The sequence below is a fragment of the Dendrobates tinctorius genome, unplaced genomic scaffold (genome assembly GCF_039654945.1).
Source record: "Dendrobates tinctorius isolate UK_male_01 unplaced genomic scaffold, ASM3965494v1 ptg000063l, whole genome shotgun sequence".
In the NCBI taxonomy this organism is placed as follows: Eukaryota; Metazoa; Chordata; class Amphibia; order Anura; family Dendrobatidae; genus Dendrobates; species Dendrobates tinctorius.
In genome coordinates, this window is record NW_027361731.1 from 7,286,113 (window position 1) to 7,309,529 (window position 23,417).

Here is a 23,417-nt window from a genome sequence, read left to right on the forward strand (position 1 = left end):
AGTACCAAAGCACCTCCTTAGGCTGGGATTACCGCCTGGAGAACCTTTCTCCCACATGCGGTATGTTGACCTGATAGCACATCGAGCTTGTAGTGCTTGCAAAAAGTATTAAAACTGGCCCAGGTTGCTGCCCTACAGATCTGTTCAACTGAGGCGCCTGCTCGCTCGGCCCAAGAGGCCGATACTGCCCTTGTAGAGTGGGCCTTTAGAGTATCTGGCGGGTTGACGCCTTCCGACTGGTAAGAGTCTGAAATCACCAACGTTATCCATCTTGCGATGGATGCTTTAGACGCTTTCTTCCCCTTATTTTTTCCCCCAAAAAGGATGAACAGGTTTGGGTCTATACGCCAACTGTTGGTGGCCTCGAGATAGTTTATAACTGCCCGTCTCACATCCAGTGAGTGGAGGCGCTGTTCCTTCTCGTTACGAGGATTGTCGCAGAAGGATGGTGACACTATCTCCTGATTTATATTTTGGTAAGAGGCTACCTTTGGGATAAATGACGGATCTAATCTTAGTTATATGATCTTGTCTGATCTGGAGATATGGATCCTTGGTGGAGAGGGCCTGGATCTCCCCTATTCTTTTGGCCGTGGTAATGGCTACAAGGAAGGCCGTTTTCCGAATGAGAGTTGAGATGGTCATTCTCTCGCTGGGAACGTATGGGTCCCTACATAGGGTTCTAAGGACCAGACCAAGGTCCCAAGGCGGGGTGAGCTGCCTAATCCTGGGGCGAAGACGTTGCATGGCCCTTAGAACTGTAGGAAGTCTAGGACACTAGGGAGGTCAGGGGTACCTGCCACGAGGTCGGACCTGCCACCGTCCAGACAGACTCTCTTCCATATCTTCCGGTAGATTGCGGATGTAACTGGCTTCCTGCTGGCTAGTAAGGTAGATATGACCTGATCTGATAAGCCCTTTGCCTTCAGGATGTCCCTTTCAGGATCCACGCCGAGAGGTGGAGTCTTGCTGGATTCGGGTGGCTGATCGGGCCCTAGTGGATGACGTCTTCCCTTAGGGGTAGCTCAACTGGGCTTCCTGCCGCCATGGCTCCTAGTAAGGGAAACCAGCTTCTCTTCGGCCAGTATGGAACTATCAATATCACTCTTGCACGTTCCTCGCGGATCTTCCCGAGTACCGCTGGTATGAGCGCTAGAGGTGGGAATGCGTACGAGAGGGGCTCTTCCCAGACCTGACTTAGGGCGTCTACACTGTCCGGGTGGTCCGCTGGGTTCAGTGAGTAGAATCTGGAGACCTTTGAGTTTTTCCGGTTTGCGAATAGGTCTATTCTGGGGGTCCCCCACCGCTGACATAATTGATGGAAGATCTCTTCGTTCAGCTCCCACTCTGTCGGGCAGATCTGCTGCCTGCTTAGGTAATCTGCTACCACGTTCTGGGAACCCTCCAGGTGGATTGCCGTTACTGAGAGGACCACTCCCTCTGCCCATGCAAATATTTGTTCTGCTAGAGCCTGGAGTGGTCGGTGCCTTGGGCCTCCCTGGTGCTTCAGGAATGCGACTGCCGTTACGTTGTCCGACAATATTCGAATGTGTCAATTCTTCACGACCGACTGGTTCCGCCACAGGGCTTCCCAGACCACAAAGAGCTCCCTGAAGTTGGACGATCTGTTTCTGATGTTGACTGGCCATTCTCCCTGGAAAATCTTCCCTTCTATGTGGGCTCCCCATCCCCACGTACTGGCGTCTGTGGTGATTACTACATAAGGACAGGTTGTCCATAGCACGCCTACCCGCAAGTTCTTGGGCTGTGTCCACCATCGTAGTGACCTTTTCACTGGACCTGGCAGTGTTATGGGCCTGTCGAGTGAAGCCTGATGCCTGTCCCACTTTGCGAGAATTTCCTTCTGCAAGGGTCTCGAATGGAACTGGGCCCATCTGACACACGGAATGCAAGCCGTCATCAGGCCCAAGACCTCCATCGCCCCTCTTAAGGAGGAGCGATGCTTCAAGAGGTCCTCTGCTCTGTCCTGAATAATCCTTTGCTTCTTTCGTGGTGGAAAGGATATTCTGCCTCCTGAATCTAGGAGAACTCCCAGGAAGATCTTTCTGCTTTATGGTGTTAGGTCTGACTTCTGTTCGTTGATCACCCAGCTGAGGAACTCCAGTATTACGACCGTTTGGTTTCTGTCTCGAATAAGCTTTTCCTCTGATTTTGCCACCAGGAGGAAGTCGTCTAAGTACGGTATTATAACGATACCCTGATTTCTCAGGTAGGCCACTACCTCCGCTACCATCTTTGTGAATATTCGAGGGGCTGAAGCTAGCCCGAATGGAAGGCATTGGAACTGGAAGTGGCAGGTCCGGGTCAGTAGTCTGACTGCGAATATTAGCAGTCTCTGGGATGAGGGATGGATAGGGACCTGATAGTACGCATTCTTCAGGTTGAGGGTACACATGACGGCATTCCTGTCTATTAGATATATTGCCGACCGTATTGATTCCATCCGAAACCTCTTGTACGTAACCCAGGCATTTAGAGGTTTTAAGCTTATAATAGTTTGGGCCTCTCCGGATGGCTTTGCAATGGAGAACAGGGAGGAGTAGTGACCCTTTCCGACAGAAGAACTGGCACTATAACCTCTGACCTGAGCATGTCCTGTAGATCTGTCCACATGGCAGAGTCTGCCAGGACTACAGTGGGGATGATATATCTGTCGGGGGGAGAGGAGCAACATTCTATGCTATAACCTTCTGCAATGGTTCTGAGGACGCACTGGTTGTGGGTAATCCGGGCCCACCTTCCTACGAAGTCGCGGAGTCTCCCCCAGATACCTGGAGGTTGACGCAAAAGGGGGGCCTTGCTTCCACCATGGCTGTGGGAGTTTCTATAGGAGCCCCTGTTGGATCTACCCAGGCTCCTAAAGTCGGTTTGTCTCCTAAAAAAGGGGCCTCTCCGAAAGGGCTGGGGCCGTTTGGGCTTTTTCTCTGGGAAGCCTTTATTTTTATCGGACACCTGCTCTAAGATGCTATCTAGGGCCGGTCCGAACACCCTTGTGCCTGAAAAGGGAATGGAGCATAGTTTTGCCTTTGAAGCATTATCCCTTGACCAGGATTTAAGCCATACCGCTCTCCTAGCTGCATTGGAGAGGGAGCTGTTCCTGGATGTGAACCTTATCAATTCGGCTGACGTATCTCACAGAAACGCTGTGGCTGATTTCATCATGGGAAGGGACGCTAAGATCTCGGATCTAGGGACCTTGTTGGTTAGGTTCTCTTCCAACTGACCAACCCATAAGAACATGGACCTGGCCACCGAGGTGGCTGCTATGTTAGCCCTAGTAAGGGCTGCCGCCGTTTCCAATGTTCTCTTTAATAGGACATCAGCCTTCCGGTCCATCGGATCCCGGAGACTTGATGAGTCCTCGAACGGTAGGGCAGTCTTTTTGGTGACCTTAGCTACAGGAACATCGATCTTAGGAATTTTCTCTATTAATCGTGTTTCCTCTGAGTCAAAGGGCAGTCGGCTCTTAAAATCGCGGGACAGCACGAGTCGACGCTCTGCCTCCTTACACTCCTCTAGAACCATTGTCTTAATGTGTTCGCTCACAGGGAACACAGTCTGTTTCCGAGCGACCAGTCCCCCGAACATCAGGTCCTGTCTAGATTGTGGCTTAGGAACTTCTTCGATCTGCATGGTGCTCCTGACCGCCTGCACCAGCTCATCAGTGTCCTCTAGCCTGAACAGGTATTTCCTGCCCTGGTCCCGTCTATCGGTCGGTATCTCTCCTTCTTCCTCGGGGTCGAAGTCCCGGAAGTCTGACCCTTCAATCGAGCTTGCTTCCGAGACTAAGTCTGCCTCCCACCTCGGCCGCTTGCGGCTTGGCCCCGGACTGGGGGACTGCTGCCGCGAAAGGCTGGACCTGGAGGCCTGTACTTCCTCCCGAATCAGGGATCGCATCTCCGCAAGGAGGGACGGCTGTTCATCTCTTACGACCCTTGAAGTGCAGGGTCCGCAGAGGGTTTGGATATGGGTGTCTGGCAGCTTTACCCTGTATACCGGGCATCTGACATACTTAGATGTGGCTTTAGCCGGGTCCTTATTCACTGTCGGGGGGCTGCTGGGGTTCCCTTTTCCTATTTAACATAAGACAGGGATGGTCGGGTCAGTCGTCCTGGCCTGCGGGGGATGCTGTGTGACGGACTGATTGCGCCAGGCACACTTACCCCTCCGTCTGTCGGAGCTTCTGGGTGCATTACCGCTGAACCTGCCGGGTAGACGCTGAGCTGCAGGCGCGCGCTGTTTCAAAGACAGCGCGTGACGTCACCGGTAGTGACGCACGTCTTCTCGCGATAGCCCGAACGTCGCGCCGAATTCTTCCTCTTCCTGCCCGTCTCTAGGCCCCACCTGCGCCTCTGAGGGTGCTCTGTTTGTAATGCCGGCGCCCGCACCGCCCGCTCTCACCGTCTGCTGCCTGCAGGGGACCGGTCTGTGACTGCCACAGCGGCGCTGCCTGGAGCAGAGAGCCTCCCACCGGGAGGAGCGGCTCCCTCCAGGAGCGACGTTCTGCTCCTGGCCTTTGGGGCAGAGGGACTCCCCACCGGGGAGTGTCGGCCCTGGGCGTCTTCACAGGGGGAAGGTTTAGACTGGCCGCCCGATCCCCCCGGGCCCTCCGGTAAGCTTCCTGGGCGATCCTCTCGCGTGTCCCGCAGAGACAGGAAAGACACTGAGGGAAAGGGGGTGGGACAGGACCTTTTAACCTCTCGTGTGCTTTCCTGTCCCTGTAAGGAGGAGGAGGACGTCCTCCATTGTGCTGTCAGGGGGACGTCCTGGAAATGAATTTTCACTGCATTCCACCCCCATGGACGTGGAGGGCAATGAATATATTAATTTCTTTTTAGCATCCTGGTATGATTGGCCCCATCCTTATTCTGGTATGAATGGCCCCCACCCCCATTCCTGGTATGCATTGCCCCATCCTTATCCTGATATGATTGGTCCCATCCTTTCCTTATCCTGATATGCATGGCACCATCAGAAAAGATTAAAAAAACAAACCATTACACTTACCTTCCTGGAGCTCCCTCGCAGCGTCCTGCTCCATTGCCAACAGCTGCTTAATGCTTGTAAGCAGCGCATGGCAGGGATGTCATGCGCTGCTTGCAAGCTGAAAGGCAGCTGCCAGAATACTCAGTGCTCTGCATGCAGGGACTGTTTGCACAGAGAGCAGTGAGTATTCATTGCTCTTCAGTAGCGCGCAGTGTCAGCCAGAGCAGAAGGAAAGCTCCAGCTGAGACTGTGCACGCTACTGAACAGCAATGAATACTCACTGCTCTCTGCGATGAACAGTCCTGGCAGGGAGCACTGAGTATTCTGACAGCTGCCCTTCAGCTTGAAAGCAGTGCATAAAGTCCCTGCCAAGCGCTGCTTACAAGTATAAAGCAGCTGCTGGCGTCGGAACAAGATGCTGCAAGGGAGTGCTGGGAAGGTAAGTGTAATGTTTGTTTTTTCATCTTTTCTGAGAGGGCCATGCATACAAGGACTGGGATGGGGGCCAGTCATAACAAGTAAAGGATGGAGCCCTGCAGACCAGGACAGGGATGGGGCCATGCATACCATTATATGGATGAGGGTGATCATTCCTACCAGGATAGGGATGAGGAGCCATGCATACTAAGACGAGATGGGGCCCTGCCTACCAGGATAGGGATGGAGCCATGCATACTAGGACGAGATGGGGACCCTGCATATCAGTATAGGTATGAGGGCGATTGTTCCTGCCAGTATAGGGATGAGGTGGTCATGCATACCAGGCCAGGGATGAGGTGGCATGCATACCAGGATAGGGATGAGGGAGCCATGCATGCCAGGATAGGGATAAGGGGCCATGTGTTTCAGGATGGAGATGAGGGGACCATATTTACCAAGATATTAAGTACAGAATTGACCACATTTTTGCTTCGGTCTTTTTTCCCCCTAATTTCCTCCTCTAAAACCTAGGTCTGTCTAATAGTCTGAAAAATACAGTGTTGTGAGGCAGTGACCGGTATCATATGTGAGGGTCGCTATGTGTCCTCCAGGATGTGCACAGAAATGTATTAGATCCGCTGGAGTGCCTTGTGATCACAGCAATGTGCCTCTGACTCGCAGGGCAGAATAAAAGTACGTTCACACCTGGTCAAGCAATTTGGACCAAGGAGTTTATTTAGGAAAACACGGTATGGGCTTTTATTTTTTAAACGGACTGCAGAAAGGTAGTCTTATGAGTGGCCTATGGCCACAGGATGGAAAAGGAAAAAAACCCTGCTGGAAGGGTTGTTTTGGTCAGTGTTGCTCTGGTGAGGAAACAGAGCAGGTGATCTGCAGTGCACACCCTGTGCGAGTTAACACAGGGCCAGCAGAGCCAAAGGTACTGGCAACCCTCCCTGCATACCCGGCAGTACGTCGCTCACAGCAACTGCCCTGGACTGGTGTTTTGTTTACCCGGCTGCGATCTGGAAGATACAGCGTGCTGTGCATTGAGTGAGTTTTGTTGGACATTAAAATCCTTTCTGTTTTGAACTTGCTGAGTCACTGCCTCATAACTGCACAGCATCGACACCGCTGCTTTACATACGGTGGAGAATGCGGGCAGTGTGAATTGAGGCATACCCAAAGCGTGCTGCATGTCGTATATTAGGCCTGCAAAGCTGCAGCTTAAGCTGACTGATAAGATGGAGGAAATAGTGAGACAGTTGGCCGCCTCGCAGGTGCGAATGCAGAAGCTGCAAGAGGAACAGCAGCAGCAGCTACAGCAGCAGCGGTAAACCAACAATTTAATTCTGCAGCAGATTGCGGCTCTGCAAGAGGCAGGATCCCCAGCCACTACATACCGATCGGAAGCCCGGTACAAGGTCCGTTCAGCGCTGAGAAAAATGGCACCTGAGGACGACATGGAGGCTTTTCTCACCATCTTTGAATGCACTGCAGAGCGGGAGAACTTGCCGGTGGCTCAGTGGGCTGAAGTGGTCTCCAACTTCTTGACGTGAGATGCCCAAAAGGCCTACCTGAACCTGTCGGGACGATGCCCTGGACTATGGGAAGCTGAAAGGTGAGATCCTTGATCGACTGGGGGTTAATACATATGTGCGGGCCCAACAGGTGTTCCAGTGGTCCTTTTCTGAGACTTTCCCAGCCCGGTCTCAAGCTTATGACTTACTGCAACTGGTAAGAAAATGGCTACAGCCTGAGACTTTAACCCCGATCCAGATGGTAGAGAGGGTGGTGGTCGACCGACTGGTGAGGGCCCTGCCAGCCGCCATACAGTGTTGAGTGGGGCAAGGGGACCCGGGCACTCTGGATCAGGTGGTCCGACTGGTGGAGCAGTATACAGTCACTCAAGACTTTATACAGGACACTGCCCCACGTCATCTGTCACGTAAGGCCCTGTCAGCTTAGGAGCCTGGGAAAAATCCACAATCCTCTACCAAGGTCCATACGGATCATGCCCGAACTGAGGGAATATCTCAGAAGGAGAGTGTCAACCGCCCCGTGTCCCCTAACGTGGCCCCACGGTTCCCTCGTGCCCCAGTTCTTAAGTGTTGGCAATGCCAAGAGCCTGGACATGTGATTGCTAACTGCCCCCCAACAACCAAACCCATGGACTGCGGGTATACCCGCCGGGTATCTATGTATGCCCAGCCAGTCTGCACTGCCTCTACAAACCCTGCTGGTACTGAACGTCATCTGTACCAGGTACTCGTTAATGGGTACCAGACGGACGCTCTCTTGGACTCGGGGAGTTTGGTAACTATGGTGCATGGGTCCCTGGTTGCTAGGGACAGTCCTAATGGGCGTAAGGTGGGGATGGTGTGCATACATGGGACCGCCGAGAGTACCCGACCGTGGAGGTCACCTTCTCCACCCCGTGTGGGGAAGTAAAACATGTGGTGGGAGTAGTAAAGACTCTTCCATATGGGACTGTATTGGGAAGAGACTTGCCCCTGTTCTGGTCCCTGAGGGAGACCAGAGTTAACCCTCTCAGGGACAATGGTATTCCGTGCGCTGAACCTGAAGACGCCGAGTCAGGGATACCTGCCATAGGGGTCATCAACCTAGGGACAGGATGTATCCCTGATAGGTTTTCCTTAGAGGTATTGGCAGGGGAGGTCGAAGAGACCCCACCGATCCCTGAACTAGAGTTGTACTCTGGTAAGTTCGGGACAGCTCACCTCCAGGATCCCACTTTGGCAAGGGCACAGGAGAGAGTAATTGAGATAAATGGGGTGGCTCAGCAACCAGGTGCGGAGATGGAGTTCCCACGGATGGTATTCAACCAGGAGATACTGTACAGGGTTGATAAAATCAGGGGTGAGGTGGTAGAACAGCTGGTAGTGTCCCAGCCCTACCGCCGGGTGGTGCTCGACATGGCTCACGCGCTCACATGCTGGGAGGGCATTTGGGAGCCAAAAAGACTCAGGAGCGCATACTGCAGCGGTTCTTCTGGCCAAGTGTCTACGCTGAGGTCCAAAGGTATTGTGAGACGTGTCCGGAGTGCCAACTGATCTCGCCCACCTCGAACTACCGGAGCCCATTGGTGCCTCTGCCCATTATAGAGGTACCCTTTGAGCGGATTGCGATGGATCTGGTAGGGCCAGTAGTAAAATCCGCCCGGGGTCACCAACATGTATTGGTAGTCATAGACTACGCCACCCGGTATCCAGAGGCGATACTGCTCCACCACACCTCGGCTAAATTAATAGCCAGGGAACTGTTTGCCATGTTTTGTCGCCTTGGGCTACCCAAGGAGATCTTGACAGATCAGGGAACCCCTTTTATGTATAAGTTGACCAAGGAGCTGTGCAAGTTGCTCCAAATTAAATAGCTATGTACATCGGTATATCATCCACAAACCTAAGGGTTGGTGGAGAGGTTTAATAAGACCCTCAAAGCCATGCTAAAAAAGGTGGTCGCCAAGGTGGTCTCATGTTCGCCATCCGCGAGGTATCACAGGTGTCCACGGGGTTCTCCCCATTTGAGCTACTGTACGGCAGGCACCCGAGGGGACTGATGGATGTAGCCAAAGAGATGTGGGAACAGGAGCCCACTCCCCATAAGAGTGTCATCGAGTATGTGGCAAAATTGCAGGATCGGATTGCGGTCGTGCGGCCCATAGTAAAGGAGCATCTGTTGAATGCGCAGGCTGCTCAGAGCCGTACGAATAATAAAAGGGCCACGGTCAGGACCTTTAAAGAAGGGGACCGGGTGTTGGTACTAGTACCCACCCCAGAGAGTAAACTCATGGCGAAGTGGCAAGGGCCTTATGAGATACGGGGGAACGTGAATTATAAGGTGTACCAACCTGGGAAAAGGAAACCCGAGCAGCAGTACCATGTAAACCTGCTAAAGGCATGGAAGGACCGGGAATGTTTGATCACGGAGGCGACTCCAGTCATACCAACAGAGGGCCCTCTGGCACTGGCCAAGGACACAGCTGGGGAACAGGTTAAAATATATGACTCTCACCAAACAGCAGCGGCGGGACGCTCGGGCCCTCGTGCAGAGGAATATGGACGTATTCTTAGAGCCGCCAGGCCGGACCTCGGTGATGCAACATGACATTATCACTGAGCCCTAGGTAAGGGTGCGGATGAAACCGTACCGAGTACCAGAAGCCCGAACGTAAGCCATCGCAGCCGAGGTGAAGCAAATGCTCCACTTGGGAGTCATTGAAGAGTCCTGAAGTGAGTGGGCCAGCCCCATTGTCCTGATACCGAAACCCGATGGGTCTTTACGCTTCTGTAATGACTTCAGGAGGTTAAATGAAGTGTCAAAATTTGACCTCTATCCCATGCCATGGGTGGACGAGCTAATTGAGAGATTAGGGAAGGCCCAGTACTTCACCACGCTGGACCTCACAAAAGGCTACTGGCAGGTCCCCTTAACTGAGTCTGCGAAAGAAAAGACCGCTTTTATAACACCAGAGGGCCTCAATCAATATGTTGTCTTGCCTTTTGGATTACATGGGGTTCCGGCCACGTTCCAAAGGCTGAAGGACATTGTGTTGGCGCCTCACTGGGGTTACGCGTCGGTCTATTTGGAAGACAGTCATTTTAGTACCAACTGGGATACTCATCTGTCCCAGGTACAAGCAGTGATGGAGTCTCTTAGAATCGCGGCGTTAACAGCCAACCCAAAAAAGTGCGCGATAGGTCTCACCGAGACCCGGTACTTAGGATACGCGATTGGTCGAGGGGTTATCAAACCCCAAGTTAACAAAATTGAGGCCATTCAAAACTGGCCCAAGACCTTAAGTACCAAACAAGTGAGGGCATTCCTTGGCATCATTGGGTACTACCGCCGGTTTATACCCAATTTTGCTGGGAAACCAGCACCCCTAACGGATCTGCTAAAGGGGAAGAAGATGGTGATGGTCCGGTGGAATCCTCAAGCGGAGGAAGCATTCCACTCTCTGAAGTCGGCGTTGTGTGGACAGCCAGTCCTCATCAGCCCCGACTTCAAGAAATCCTTTATTGTCCAGCTGATGCCTCAGAGGTAGGCTTAGGAGTGGTGCTGTCACAAGAGGTGAACAGGGATGAGCATCCAGTCACCTATTTGAGCCGGAAGCTGACCCCGGCAGAGAAAAATTATAGCGTAGTGGAGAAGGAGTGCTTGGCGATTATATGGGCCTTGGAGTCATTGCGCTACTATTTGCTATTGTACAGAAATTCACACTTCACACTCACTGCACATTTAATGTCAATCATTAAAACAACTTTTGGCCAGAAAGACTGGACCTGGTCTTGTAGGGACCATATGAGCACATTCAGCAGCACATATGGGAGAAGGTAGATTCATATCAGGGTTCTAGGAAGCCAACAGCATCATTACCCTCCGATTTCTGATACAGACCCATCATAATACTTTTCTTCAAGTGATTTTCTAATTTATCAGAACATTCTATGTACGCGGTGATTTGGATTTGTAGTTTACAGACCTGGGCAGGTAACGGTCAACATCTTCTAATTCCAGGGGCAGATGGATCATCCAGGTGATAAGTTCTATAGAAAAGGGCTTTCAATGCCCAAAGTCATTTGAACAGTTTTGGGTGAAGGAGAATGTTGTGGTCTAGAGGCAAAATGGTGATCAGGGTAATACGGCCGGACTACACCACCGATAAAGCAGCCACAGCTGGTGACTGAGAAGAATCTGTGACTTCTCTGCATTAGTGGTTACCACTCACCTGGGTAGTCATATGTGGGAATCTCCTCTTTACACCGCTCATCACCCCTCACATATGTCCCTGTAGCATTAACATGGGTCAGATCTTCACCCTGAAACAAATATTATAAAAGTCACGTACAGATGGAGAAGTCACATCTATGATCAGCTCTAATCCTGCCTTCCCCACCATTCTTATTACACATGTATAAAACATATAATACTGGTGGATAAAACAAGACTGAGCACAAGACCTTCAAAACCATCTACACATCATAGGGGAGATCTCATGACACGTTCTCTCCATTTACCTGATGATCCTGAGGAGCATAGGGATCTTCTTGTTTACAGTTCTGTTGAAGTAGAGGACGGGTACATCTCTGTGGTGTTGTCCGTTTACTGGATAGAACTGGAGGAAGCACATACAGGGACTGAATTCATTCTTTTCATATAGATATAGGCCGAGTATATTTAGTCCTGTCTCTTACATGGTGATGTGAGGAGCTGGGGAACCTCCATTATGACGTTCTTGTACAGATCTCTGTGTCCTTCTAAATACTCCCACTCCTCCATGGAGAAATAGACAGCAACATCCTGACACCTTATAGGAACCTGACACATACAATGATACCGTCATCCCCCGATCCCTTCATAGCGTTACTGTGTAATGTCCAAACATTCCCAGCAGTGTTACCTCTCCAGTCAGCAGCTCAATCATCTTGTAGGTGAGTTCTAGGATCTTGTGGTCATTGATGTTCTCATGTATCAGGGAGTGAGATGAAGGTCCCGTGATTGGGCTCAGGGTTCTTCCGCAACCCTCAGACACAGAGTCCTGACTGCGTTCACTAGAGGTCTTCTTCACTACTGTGTAATCCTGGTTATGGAGAGACACATTAATAAATCTCACTACAGACATTTCCAGAGTCCTCACCTCTCCAGTTCTGTCCATCTATTATTCCCATAGATAAGAATGATGTAATGTGACGTCATCAGGATCTCTCACCTCTCCAGTAAGCCGGAAGAGGATCTCTAGGGTGAGGTGTAATATCCTCTCTGCCATCTTTTCTCTGCCCATATCCATCCTTGATGGGTAAATCAGGAAAATTCTCTTTTGTAGAAGGTCTTCACTGAGAGGATCCGATATTGTAGAGATCTGTATGAGAAGAAGATGAGCCGATATAACATAGTAAAAATCTTGTGTAATAATACAATTACTGGAGATATTAAGGGAAACATAAGAGGAAATTATTTTACAGTATTTAGTTTTCTTCTTTACATCTACTAATAAAACCTATATATTTAGGCCACAGACAACAAGCAGTTTCTCCCTCGGAGTCGGCAGCTGAATACGTTTCTCATAGACTCATCTTCCATAACGCTAATTCTCATCTCATTTACCGACACTGTAATCGGCACTAGCAATACTGCAGGAGATATTCATTACACGTGACAGGAGAAATAACTACTTCACGATGAGGACGACATCTTCATCTTCTACTACACCTCTAGAAACATATTTGGCCAGAGTCCGTCACTGACTCCATCCCCACCGGCCGTCTATATGAAGGTTTCCCGTTTTCCCCGGACTGTAATCTTCTATCACGTTAGATCTCAGCTCTGATTCACACACAGAAGTTTGAGGCTTTTAGAAAAGCTTTTTTGTAAGAACATCAAGACAGAAGTTATTTGCTGCCAATTTCTCAATGTAATCTTCCATATATTACATGAAAAACACCAAAAAAGTGTGAAATATTCCTAAAATAATTATAGTGAAGTGTTGAGGCACCAAATAGAAAGTTTTTACCCAGTATATGAACACATTGAACCAATGTTACAACCTCCACTGTATTAAATCTTCAGGGTGACTATTTATAATCAAGACAATGGAATGAAGAAAATCAGCACTCACCCCTTTTGGAAGATACTTCAGTCCTTGTTAATTTATTTGATTCAGGACAATGACAAAAAGTGCAACAGTGCTAGCAGCGTCAAGGCAGGTGCAGTGATTTCGAAAAAAAAAAAAAAGATATGACGGACAAGCGTTTTGGACTTAATTTGCGCTTCTACTGGTCTGTGTTCCACTGGTCTAAGAATATGGATCAGTAGGACTGAAGTGTCTTCTAAAATGGGTGAGTGCTGACTTTCTCCATTCCGTTATCTTGATTACAAAAATAAAATTGAGGATGGTGGTACTGTGGGAACATTATACGATATGTGGGGGCCAAAAAAGGGGCTCCGTACTATGAGAGTAATAAATGTGTCATGATCCAGACCGGGTTTTGAGTCCTGTCTTCCCCTCTCCTGGGCTGGTCAGGTCAGGGGTTAACTTTTCTCTGCCTCGTTCTGGTGTCAGGTCTGCTATTTCTCTGCGCTGCATCCTGCAGGCAGTGTCAGTTATATTTTCTGCCTACGGCATGAGTAGCGGACTCTAGTGATACCCTGATTTGCCCTGCTGTGTTTAGCTGACTTTGCCCATGTCTGTTCCTTCCTCTCTTCCTTCCCCAACTTAGTGTTTCCCTTAGTGTTTAGATTTCCCTGTACTTGACTCTGCTTTGGCTAAGCCCTGATCCTGTCTCTTGCTTCTTGTACATCTGCTTCTGACCAGTACTAACCTTTTGACGCTCCTCAGACTCTGTGTTTGGTATTCCCCTTGGTACTTTGCTTCTCTCTGGTATCGACCCGGCTTGGTTGACTATTCTGCTACCACCTGGTGGTAGCCTCACTGCAGTGCTGCTGGTCTGCTCTGAGTAGAATTGCAGTCCTCCCTCCACTTTGCTGCCATCTAGTGGAGCTTGCATTTACTTGCAGAGCTGCAGCGTGACATTATAACTGACCATAGACAGTTTTTTTTTTTCTTTGTTCCGCTCTTTATGGATCCACTTCATACTCTAGCGGATCAGAGGTCTAATCTGACTCAAATGTTGCAGGACTTGTCTGTGGAACATAGAGCCCTGGCCACTTTCCATAATCAACTCCAAAGGGAACTTTCTGAGACAGTAAAGTCTTTTCTGGGTTCTACTACACAATCAGCCTGTAAGCACTTGGAACCCATAGATGTCTTGCTACACTCTCCTGAACCTACGGTCAGGCTCCCAGATACTTTCTCCAGGGAAAAGGAGAAGTTCCATACATTCAGGGAGAGTTGTAGGCTGCTTTTCTCCCTTAGACCCCGATCCTCTGATGATGTGAGTCAATGGGTAGGGATAATCATTTTGTTACTCCGGGAGGGTCCTCAAACTTGGGCTTTTTCTTTACCTGTTACTGCCCTAGAATGTGTGTCTGTGGATAGGTTCTTTGAGGCTTTAGGACTGATATTTGCCAAACCGGACCGGGTCAGGGTGGCAGAGGACACAGTCATGGGTCTCGCCCAGGGTAAACTCATTGCTGAATGTTATTGCTCAGAGTTTAAACGGTGGTCCATCGATGTGACCTGGAATGACTCTGTGCTAAGATGTCAGTTCAGGAGGGGCCTGTCAGATCATCTTAAGGATGCTCTGGCTCTCCTTCCTCCACCCAGTTCTTTGGAGGAGGCCATGACTCAGGCCATTCATATAGATCAGAGATTTTGGAAGGGAGGAGTAATCCAGCAGGAGGTTTCCGTATACCCTGTTAAGTCCAAGATGATGCCATATGTGGAACCTATGGAGGTTGGGGCCATTAACCTCAAGGAGAAGGAGAGGAAGTGGCAATGTGAAAGGAGACAATTCTTCTATTGTGGAAACCTGGGACAATGGATGAAGGACTGCCCCTCTTGCCCACCGACTAACAAGCTGCAGAGTCTGGGTGATTTTCGAGGTCACCCGGACTCTCAGGTACCATTAGCCACAGTTCAAAAGATTTTGTTGGAGGTGGAACTTTGTTGTGGGGATTGTTATACACCCACTTCAGCTTTCATGGTCTGTGGGTCATCCATGAACTTCATTGACTCAAGCTTGGTGTCCTAGTGTAACAGAGACAGTTAGGCTTGAAACGCCAATTCATATAATTGCCATTGATAAAACACCGCTGGTTAGGAATATTGTTAAACTTGTCTCAGAGGAGTTTCTCCTCAAGGTGGTTTCCTTGCATCAGAAACACATTTCATGCTATGTTCTGGATAATCTTCCAGTGGGACTGGTGTTGGGATTCCCCTGGCTACAGGTGCACAATCCTGTTATTGACTGATAATCTCGGGATATTGTGAAATGAGGTCCTAATTGTTCAAAGGGTTGTCTTTCTGCTGTGCTGGTGTCGTCCGTTAATCTGGATGGTATTCCGGAGTACCTGAAAGATTTTAAGGATGTGTTTTCTGAAAAAGAGGCTGAGATCTTGCCCCCACATCTCCCCTATGATTGTACTATTAATCTCATTCCAGGTGCCAAATTGCCCAATGCTCATCTGTACAAATCTTTCCAGCCCGGAACGTACCGCTATGAAAGAGTATGTCTCAGAAACTTTACATAAAGGTCACATCCATCCCTCTCTCTCCTGTGGCTGCTGGATTCTTTTTTGTAAAAAAAAAAAAAAAAAAAAAAAAGATGGTGGTTTACGTCCTTGCCTCGATTTTTGGGAAGTAAATAAAATTACAGTGAGAAATACTACCCCCTCCCATTATCCCTGATCTTTACAACCAATTATCTGGGGCTAAGTGGTATTCCAAGTTGGACCTCAGGGGAGCGTATAATCTTATTGGTATTCGGTAGGGGGATGAGTGGAAAAAATAGCATTCCTCATCTCTGAGGGTTTGTTTGAAAATTTGGTCATGCCCTTTGATCTCATGAATGCGCCAGTAGTTTTTCAGAATTTCATTAATGATGTATTTTCTGACTTCATTGGACGCTTTATGGTTGTTTATTTAGATGACATGCTTGTATTTTCATCTGACAAAGAATCTCACATGGGTCATCTACGTGCAGTTCTTCAGAGGTCACGGGAGAACTCTGTTCGCTAAACCTGAGAAGTGATCATTTTTTGTCCAAGAGCTGTCCTTTCTTGGGTTCATCCTGTCTGCCAAGGGGTTTTGTATGGACCCTGGAAAGGTACAGGCCATTGTTGATTGGGTGCAACCAAGAGACCTTAAAGGTCTTCAGCATTTCTTAGGCTTTGCCAATTACTATTTAAATTGATTAAGGGGTTTTCTAAGGTTGTCAAGCCTCTCACTGATCTCACTCGTAAGGGGGCTGATCTTAAAGACTGGTCACCCCTGGCAGTTGTTGCCTTTTCTATATTGAAAAAATGTTTTATGTCTGCTCCTTTATTGGTCCAGCCCGATCCGTCTGAACCATTCATTGTTGAGGTGGACGCATCGGAGGTGGGAGTGGGGGTGGTGTTGTCTCAGGGACCGATCACTGACTAATTTAAAACTTTGTACTTTTTTCTCCAATAAATTTTCTCCTGATAGAAATTACGATGTCAGGAATCGGGAGTTATTGGCCATAAAACTGGCATATGAAGAATGGAGGCACTTTTTGGAGGGGGCTATTCATTGGATTACGGTGATTACAGACCACAATAACCTGTCTTACACTGAGTCTGCCAAGCGTTTGACCCCTAGACAGGCGAGGTGGTCGGTTTTTTTTCACGGTTTTATTTTTCCATCACCTTTCGACCTGGTTCAAAGAATGACAAGGCTGATGCCTTATCTCGCAGCTTGGATCCGATATCACCTCCTGAACCTCCTTCCTCCATTCTTCAGCATGGGGTGGTCGTTATTAGGGTGTCCTTCGAATTGGAGCGGGATATTCGTGAGGCTCAGTGTCTTGCTCCTTCGTCATTGCAAGAAAACAAGCTCTTCGCTCCTGTTAAATATCGGTTGAGGGTGCTCCGGGAGTTCCTCGACTCTGCTTTCTGTGGGCACCCTGGAGTCTTGGCCACCCGGAGAGCTATTGCCAGACTGTTCTGGTGTTCCTCCATGTCTTCTGACATCGCCGTGTTTGTGTCTGCTTGTGCTACATGTGCAGGTGTTAAAGTCTCCCATAACAGGCTGGGGAATTGGTACCATTGCCAATTCCGGATAGACCTTGGACTCGTTTGTCCATGGATTTTATCACTGATCTCCAATGGCAAAACTGTGGTCTGGGTAGTGGTTGACAGATTTAGTAAACAGGCGCATTTTGTACCTTTGGCAGGACTGTCTAACGCATAAACACTATCCAAGTTGTTTATTGAGCACGTTGTGTGGTTGCATGGCGTGCCTCTGAATTTGGTGTCTGATAGAGGGGTGCAATTTGCATCCAAATTCTGGAGGGCATTTTGTAAGAGATGGGATATTAGCTTGACCTTCTCCTCAGCCTACCATCCCAAAACTACTTGTCAGACCTAGAGGACCAACCAGTCACTTGAAAAGATTTTGCGGTGTCTTGCCACATCTCAGGAGGATGATTGGTGTTCCTCGTTGCCCGTGGCTGAATTCACATTTAATAATCAGGTTAACCAGTGCACTGGCACTTCTCCGTTTTTCTGTAACTACGGTTTTCACCCCCATTTTGGAGAATTTTCCAGGCTGGATTCGGGGTGGCCAGGGTCTGATTCGGCGGTTTAACGGGTGGGGGAGGTGTGGAGGGAGGTCCAGAAGAACATTGGGGTGGCTCAGGGCAAACAGAAACATTTTGCTGATAAGCGACTATCTGTAGGACCTAAATGTCTGGTAGGAGATAAAGTGTGGTCGTCTACCAGAAACAAGTTTATTGGTCCTTACGAGATGATTGAGGGTGTCAATCCAGTTGCCTTTCGCTTATGCTTACCTCCATCACTTCGGATCCCCAACGTGTACCATAAGTCTCTTCTTTTTTTTTTTTAAACTTCTTTTTTATTAAATTTATATCGAATACAACATAAAGACCATTGTATACAATGCAATCGTATAGAGCGTATCTCTTACATACTAAACGTATATAGGGTTAGGTCAAACAAATTGAAGTTACCCAAACAACAATAACTTATCCCCATATGTCCATAAATCTACCAGCCACACTCTGACCAACCAATTTTCTGTCTGTAAACTTTCTGATGTGATTACTCAATGACATATTTAAGTTTACCCAAATTACCACTTAAGTCTTCTAATAGATACCAATCTGAGTTAATGAAAGACACCATTATCCCCTGTTTTTCTCCAGTAGATAACATCGATTCTATGAACAGTCTCCACTTTCTGAAAAACTTTTCTGTCATTTTATCTTTCTGTCTCTTTTTTTTCCAAATACAGGACAGAAAGCAACCCTGCCTTCACCTTCTTCTTCCCTGGAAGCGTTTTGGCAAGCCAATGTTGCAAAATTAGATGCTTTGTTACCAGTGTCACGGTGTGAAACAGATCGTGCAGTTTTCCACCTCTTGTTTTGCCTGTCGTATAGTGGAACAACTAGCTCAATGGATCGATATCCACCCAAATCCCACACATCTGTAAATACATGCCTTGAATCTTAACCCAGAGTTCTTGTGTTTTAGGGCACGACCATATTCCATGCTCCATGTCTGTTTTAGGTGTGTTACATTTAGGACAACTTGTTTGCCTGTCAGGTTTTTGTGGATTAGGCTGTATATTGAATCCGCATATTATTCTGTGCATTGTCCTAAACTGGCTGTCCCTCCACTGTTCATTGATAATATGTTTCCTTACCAGTTCCCAACCTTGTAGTATTTTATGATCAAGGTCTCCATCTTGTATGTGTTTTCCCCATTTGTGAAAAACTCTGTCTGCTCCTGATGGACGTAGCATGTCCCTCAGTTCCCCATATATTGAGGAGATTGATACTTCCCCAATGTCCCTGGTAACCATGTTGCCCCATACCTCAGAGTCGATTTCCCTCCTCACATCCTGTAAATTATCTAATACATAGTGCTTTAATTGACTATAGAGCATCAGATGCAAACGTGGCATTTTATATTTGTCTATCACCTCTGGTCCCGTCAGCCAATGACAGTCCTGAACGTGTATTAAGTCATCTAGCGTCTGTATACCTTTTAGGATCCATTACGTATATAATTTATTTTCTCTACCCAATTTAAAGGCTGGGAACGCCCAGGGATTAAGATGTTTTGATACCTTCCATGACATTTTCAGTTTATTCCGTACTGCCTTCCATGTGGCAATGGTGTCCCTACAGATTACCGAGTGTTTAATATCTGGAGGAATATGTGGCAATGGTGTGTGAAGCAATGCCGTCAGGTCCCATGGACCACAAAATTCCGATTCTAGCGCATAGTCGGTATAACGCCCCGTCTTTTTAACCCAATCAATTACATTTCTCATTAAGCATGAGAGATTGTAGCCATTAATGCTTGGGAATCCTACCCCCCCTCTTTTGAGTGCATTAAAACTCTCAAAGCAAGTCTTGCCCTTCTCCCTCTCCATATGAACTTATTCAGTCTTAGAACATCCACGTGTCTGATCAGCATTGGAATAGTCTGCAATGGGTACAGAAGTCTTGCAAAACTTGTCATTTTGATTAGGTGGCTTCTTCCTAATAGTGAGAGGGGTAAGCTCCCCCATCTTTCCAATTCTTTTTCTATTTTGTCAATAATTGGTTTATAGTTTAGATCATATATCTGTTTCGACGATCTCCCCAAATTTATTCCCAAGTATTTATAGAGGTTGTCGCTTTCGGAATACCCACTATATTATTTTCAACCCTCACTCTACTAAAATGCTTGTGCATGCCCTCATCATCTCCCGTCTCAACTACTGCAACATCCTTTTCTGTGGCCTTCCTGCTAACACCCTCGCACCTCTCCAGTCCATCCTTAACTCTGCTGCCCGACTAATTCATCTCTCTCCTCGCTACCCCTCCGCTTCTCCCCTCTGCAAATCTCTTCACTGGCTTCCATTCCCTCCACGTATCCAGTTCAAATTACTAATACTGACCTACAAGGCCATCTATAACCTGTCTCCTCCATATATCTCTGAATTAATCTCCCGATATCTTCCCTCATGTAATCTCCGATCCTCCCAAGACCTCCTTCTCTCCTCCACACTTATTCGCTCCTCACCCAACCGCCTCCAAGACTTCTCCCGAATAGCCCCCATCCTCTGGAATTCTTTGCCCCAACACGTCCGGCTATCAACAACACTTGGATCCTTCAGACGGAACCTGAAAACCCATCTCTTCAGGAAAGCCTACAGCCTGCAATGATCCCCTCATCATTACTGAAGCTACTGCCTCACCATCACTGGAGCTGCTGCAACCCCCAACCTATCTCCTTCACCACCATCCTGTAGAATGTAAGCCCGGAAGGGCAGGGTCCTCTCTCCTCTCTATATCAGTCTGTGATTGTTAGTTTGTTTACTGTAAGTCATATCTGTAATTTGTATGTAACCCCTTCTCTTGTACAGCACCATGGAATCAATGGCGCTATATAAATATTAATAATAATTTTCCTGGCTTCGTTTCTCATCATTTCTCATGAACAAAATCTCGCATTTACTCTTATTTAACAGAAAGCCCGAAAATTCTCCAAATTTTTCAATCTCTGATAGTAATCTAGGGAGATCTTCTGGATTTCTCATAAATAAAACTATGTCATCCGCAAATAATGCAGATTTAACCGTCTGTCCCCCCACCGCTACTCCCCAGTATATATCATGATCATTTAGATATCTTGACAGGGATTCTATTGCCAGGCTAAACAATAGAGGGGACAGAGGGCACCCCTGCCTCGTTCCTTTTTTCAGCTTGAAGGTTTCTGACCAAAATCCGGGCGTATATATCCTTGCTCTTGGGTTATGATATAGAGCTGTTAAAAAGTCCCTAAAGGTGCCCACCAGATGTATTCTATCTAATACTTGACCCAGCCATGGCCACCTCACGTTGTCAAAGGCTTTTTCTGCATCTAGTGTAACCATAGCTTGATCTTCCCCCCCTTTCCATGCGTTTATTTCTAGTCATGTCTAGTAACAGCATAGCTTTACTAATATTAGTAACGGCTGACCTTCCCTTTACAAAGCCTGTTTGATGTTTCAAAATTAACCTAGGTAGTATCCTAGCCAGTCTATTGGCCATTATTTATTAAAGGAGTTTGACATCTTGGTTTATTAATGATATTGGCCTATATCCCGAGGGATCTTCTAGGTCTTTCCCTCCCCTCGGGAGGAGTTTTCTGTAAGCCGTATTCATAACTTCTGACAGGTCTTCCCCTTGCAGAATACTGTTAAATATGGGAGTTATTTGTCCATTTAATAGAAGGAACCATTAAACCCATCGGGTCCAGGAGCTTTATTGGACCCTAACCCCTTTATTGCCATACTTATTTCTTCCTCTGTGATATAGCCATTTAAGTCTTGTAGCTCCTCATCCGTAAGTTTTGGGATATTAATTTTGTCAAGCCATGCGTCCCCTGTTGCGTCTTGTCATCCTTCCTCTCTGTACAGGTCAGCATAAAATTTCCCCAACTCTCTATTTATATCTTTAGGGTCCGTCAGTTGTTGTCCTCCCTTATTCCTAATTGCCATTATAGATGTAGGAGCATACCTTCCCTTGACCAAATTGGCCATTATTTTCCCTGCTTTGTCGCCATACCTATTTAGTTCTATGTCCAAGTAGCTCTTACATATTTGTTCTCCTTTTTTCTGCCCATTCATCAAAATCTTTTTTAGCTCTCATCCAATTGTTTTTATCCTCGTCCAATAGGGATTTTTTATATTTTGTATATGTTGTCCTGACTTCGTCACTTGCCATTAAAAATTGGTCTTTTATTTGCTTCTTTAATCTCTGTGTTTGGGCTATGATGTATACTGCCTTCGCTGTTTCCCAATAAAGTCTAGGTTGGATTTGTGTTCTTCATTATGGGATGTAAATTCTGTCCACCATTCTCCCATCCATTTTACAAAATCATAATCTTTTGTCATGGATCCCGGGAAATGCCATATATAGTCTGTCCCTTTCTGGTGTATATCAGCCAAGTCCAGAGTTACAGGACTATGATCTGAGATCACCATGTCTTCAATATTGACAGCCAGCATTCTAAGCAGCAGCTTGTCTGAAAGAATAAACATGTCTAACCTCGACCATGTCTTATGCGCATGAGAGTAGTGTAAATTTCCGGTCCATAGGGTGCGTTGATCTCCACGCATCTTTTAGCTGCCAATTTGTTATGTCTTCTAAGTACCCTTTTCTCCTCACCTAGGCTTAATCCCGCTAACCTCCCTTTTCTATCCTCGTCCTCTCTAAGTACCTCGTTGTAATTTCCCCCTATAATTATGTTATCATTCTTATCTGTAAGTATTGTGTTCTGTAAAGACCTAAAAAATTTCTTTTGGTTTGTGTTTGGGGCGTATATGTTATATAAGCTAACAATGTCGTTATGTATTTGTAATTTCAAATGGATTACCCTGCCCTCTTGGTCTGTCTCTACAGATGTCACTTTATGTGCCAACGTTTTATGTATGAGTATTAGGACCCCTGCTTTCCTGTCTGACACGCTAGAGCCATAAACTTTTCCCACCCATAGTTTCTTCATCCTAAAAAAAAAATCTTCCTTGTCTAGATACGTCTCTTGAAGCATGGCTACATCTACCTTTAGTCGTTTCAAATGACGGAGTATCATCAGCCTTTTGTTTGGTGAGCGTAATCCCTTTACATTCCAATTTATTAACCTAACCATTTTTTAGTATAAGATATTTCTTTCTGCGGATATAGGTGAAATTCAACTGTATCTTAATCGGGTACGTTATGTCATTAAGCAACTTCTTAGCCAGTATTAACCTCATAAGTTTATAACAAGTAGAATCACAGACAATCTTTTCCCTCCCCCCCTCGTTTTCCCCGTCCTTCAGTCATCCCTCCCCATGTAGAAACCACATCTTTGACTTCTCTTTTTTCCACCACTATCCAGACCGAACTATCTCCTGTCCGCCTTATGTCACACATCTAACCTTAACCGTTGATGTTATATATAGTTAGGCCCTGAGCCCTGAACCTCTTGTAAACATCGAACTTCCAGCCTTTAGACCTTAAATGTCCCCCAAACTTCTATATACTTACAACAGTTTCAAATTCCTGAATTTCCCTTCCCCTCACCCCAACAGTACCAAAAACCCCTTTCATCGCCCCTTCTATGATGCCAGAGGAGCATGGAGTTTGTTCCACACACCCCCCAAGAGAACCTCCACAGTATACTTGCAACAATTACGGGGCAATTTCACCCCGAGAAAGTTTTCAACTCAGAACAAAGCAATACAACTAGTGTTATCCTTGTCCATCATCCTGGTATACTAGTCACCACTAGCCGGCATTGTCAAGAGTTGGCATTAAGTTCTCTCCTGTGAAGACAACTCAGCACCTTAG

At 47.3% G+C, this 23,417-nt stretch overlaps 1 protein-coding gene across 2 annotated transcripts in view; it reads right to left on the reverse strand.

Moving 5' to 3' along the window:
• LOC141094206 (uncharacterized) overlaps positions 1 to 23,417 on the reverse strand; it is a 302,483-nt gene that overhangs the window by 6,140 nt on the left and 272,926 nt on the right. For both annotated transcript variants that reach the window (XM_073579991.1, XM_073579990.1), the window contains exons 2-6: positions 12,161 to 12,310; positions 11,852 to 12,031; positions 11,646 to 11,769; positions 11,469 to 11,566; positions 11,180 to 11,270 (exon numbers count right to left, since the gene is read on the reverse strand). In XM_073579991.1, the coding sequence (XP_073436092.1) occupies positions 11,180 to 11,270; positions 11,469 to 11,566; positions 11,646 to 11,769; positions 11,852 to 12,031; positions 12,161 to 12,310 (643 nt within the window). The remainder of the gene's footprint in view (positions 1 to 11,179; positions 11,271 to 11,468; positions 11,567 to 11,645; positions 11,770 to 11,851; positions 12,032 to 12,160; positions 12,311 to 23,417) is intronic.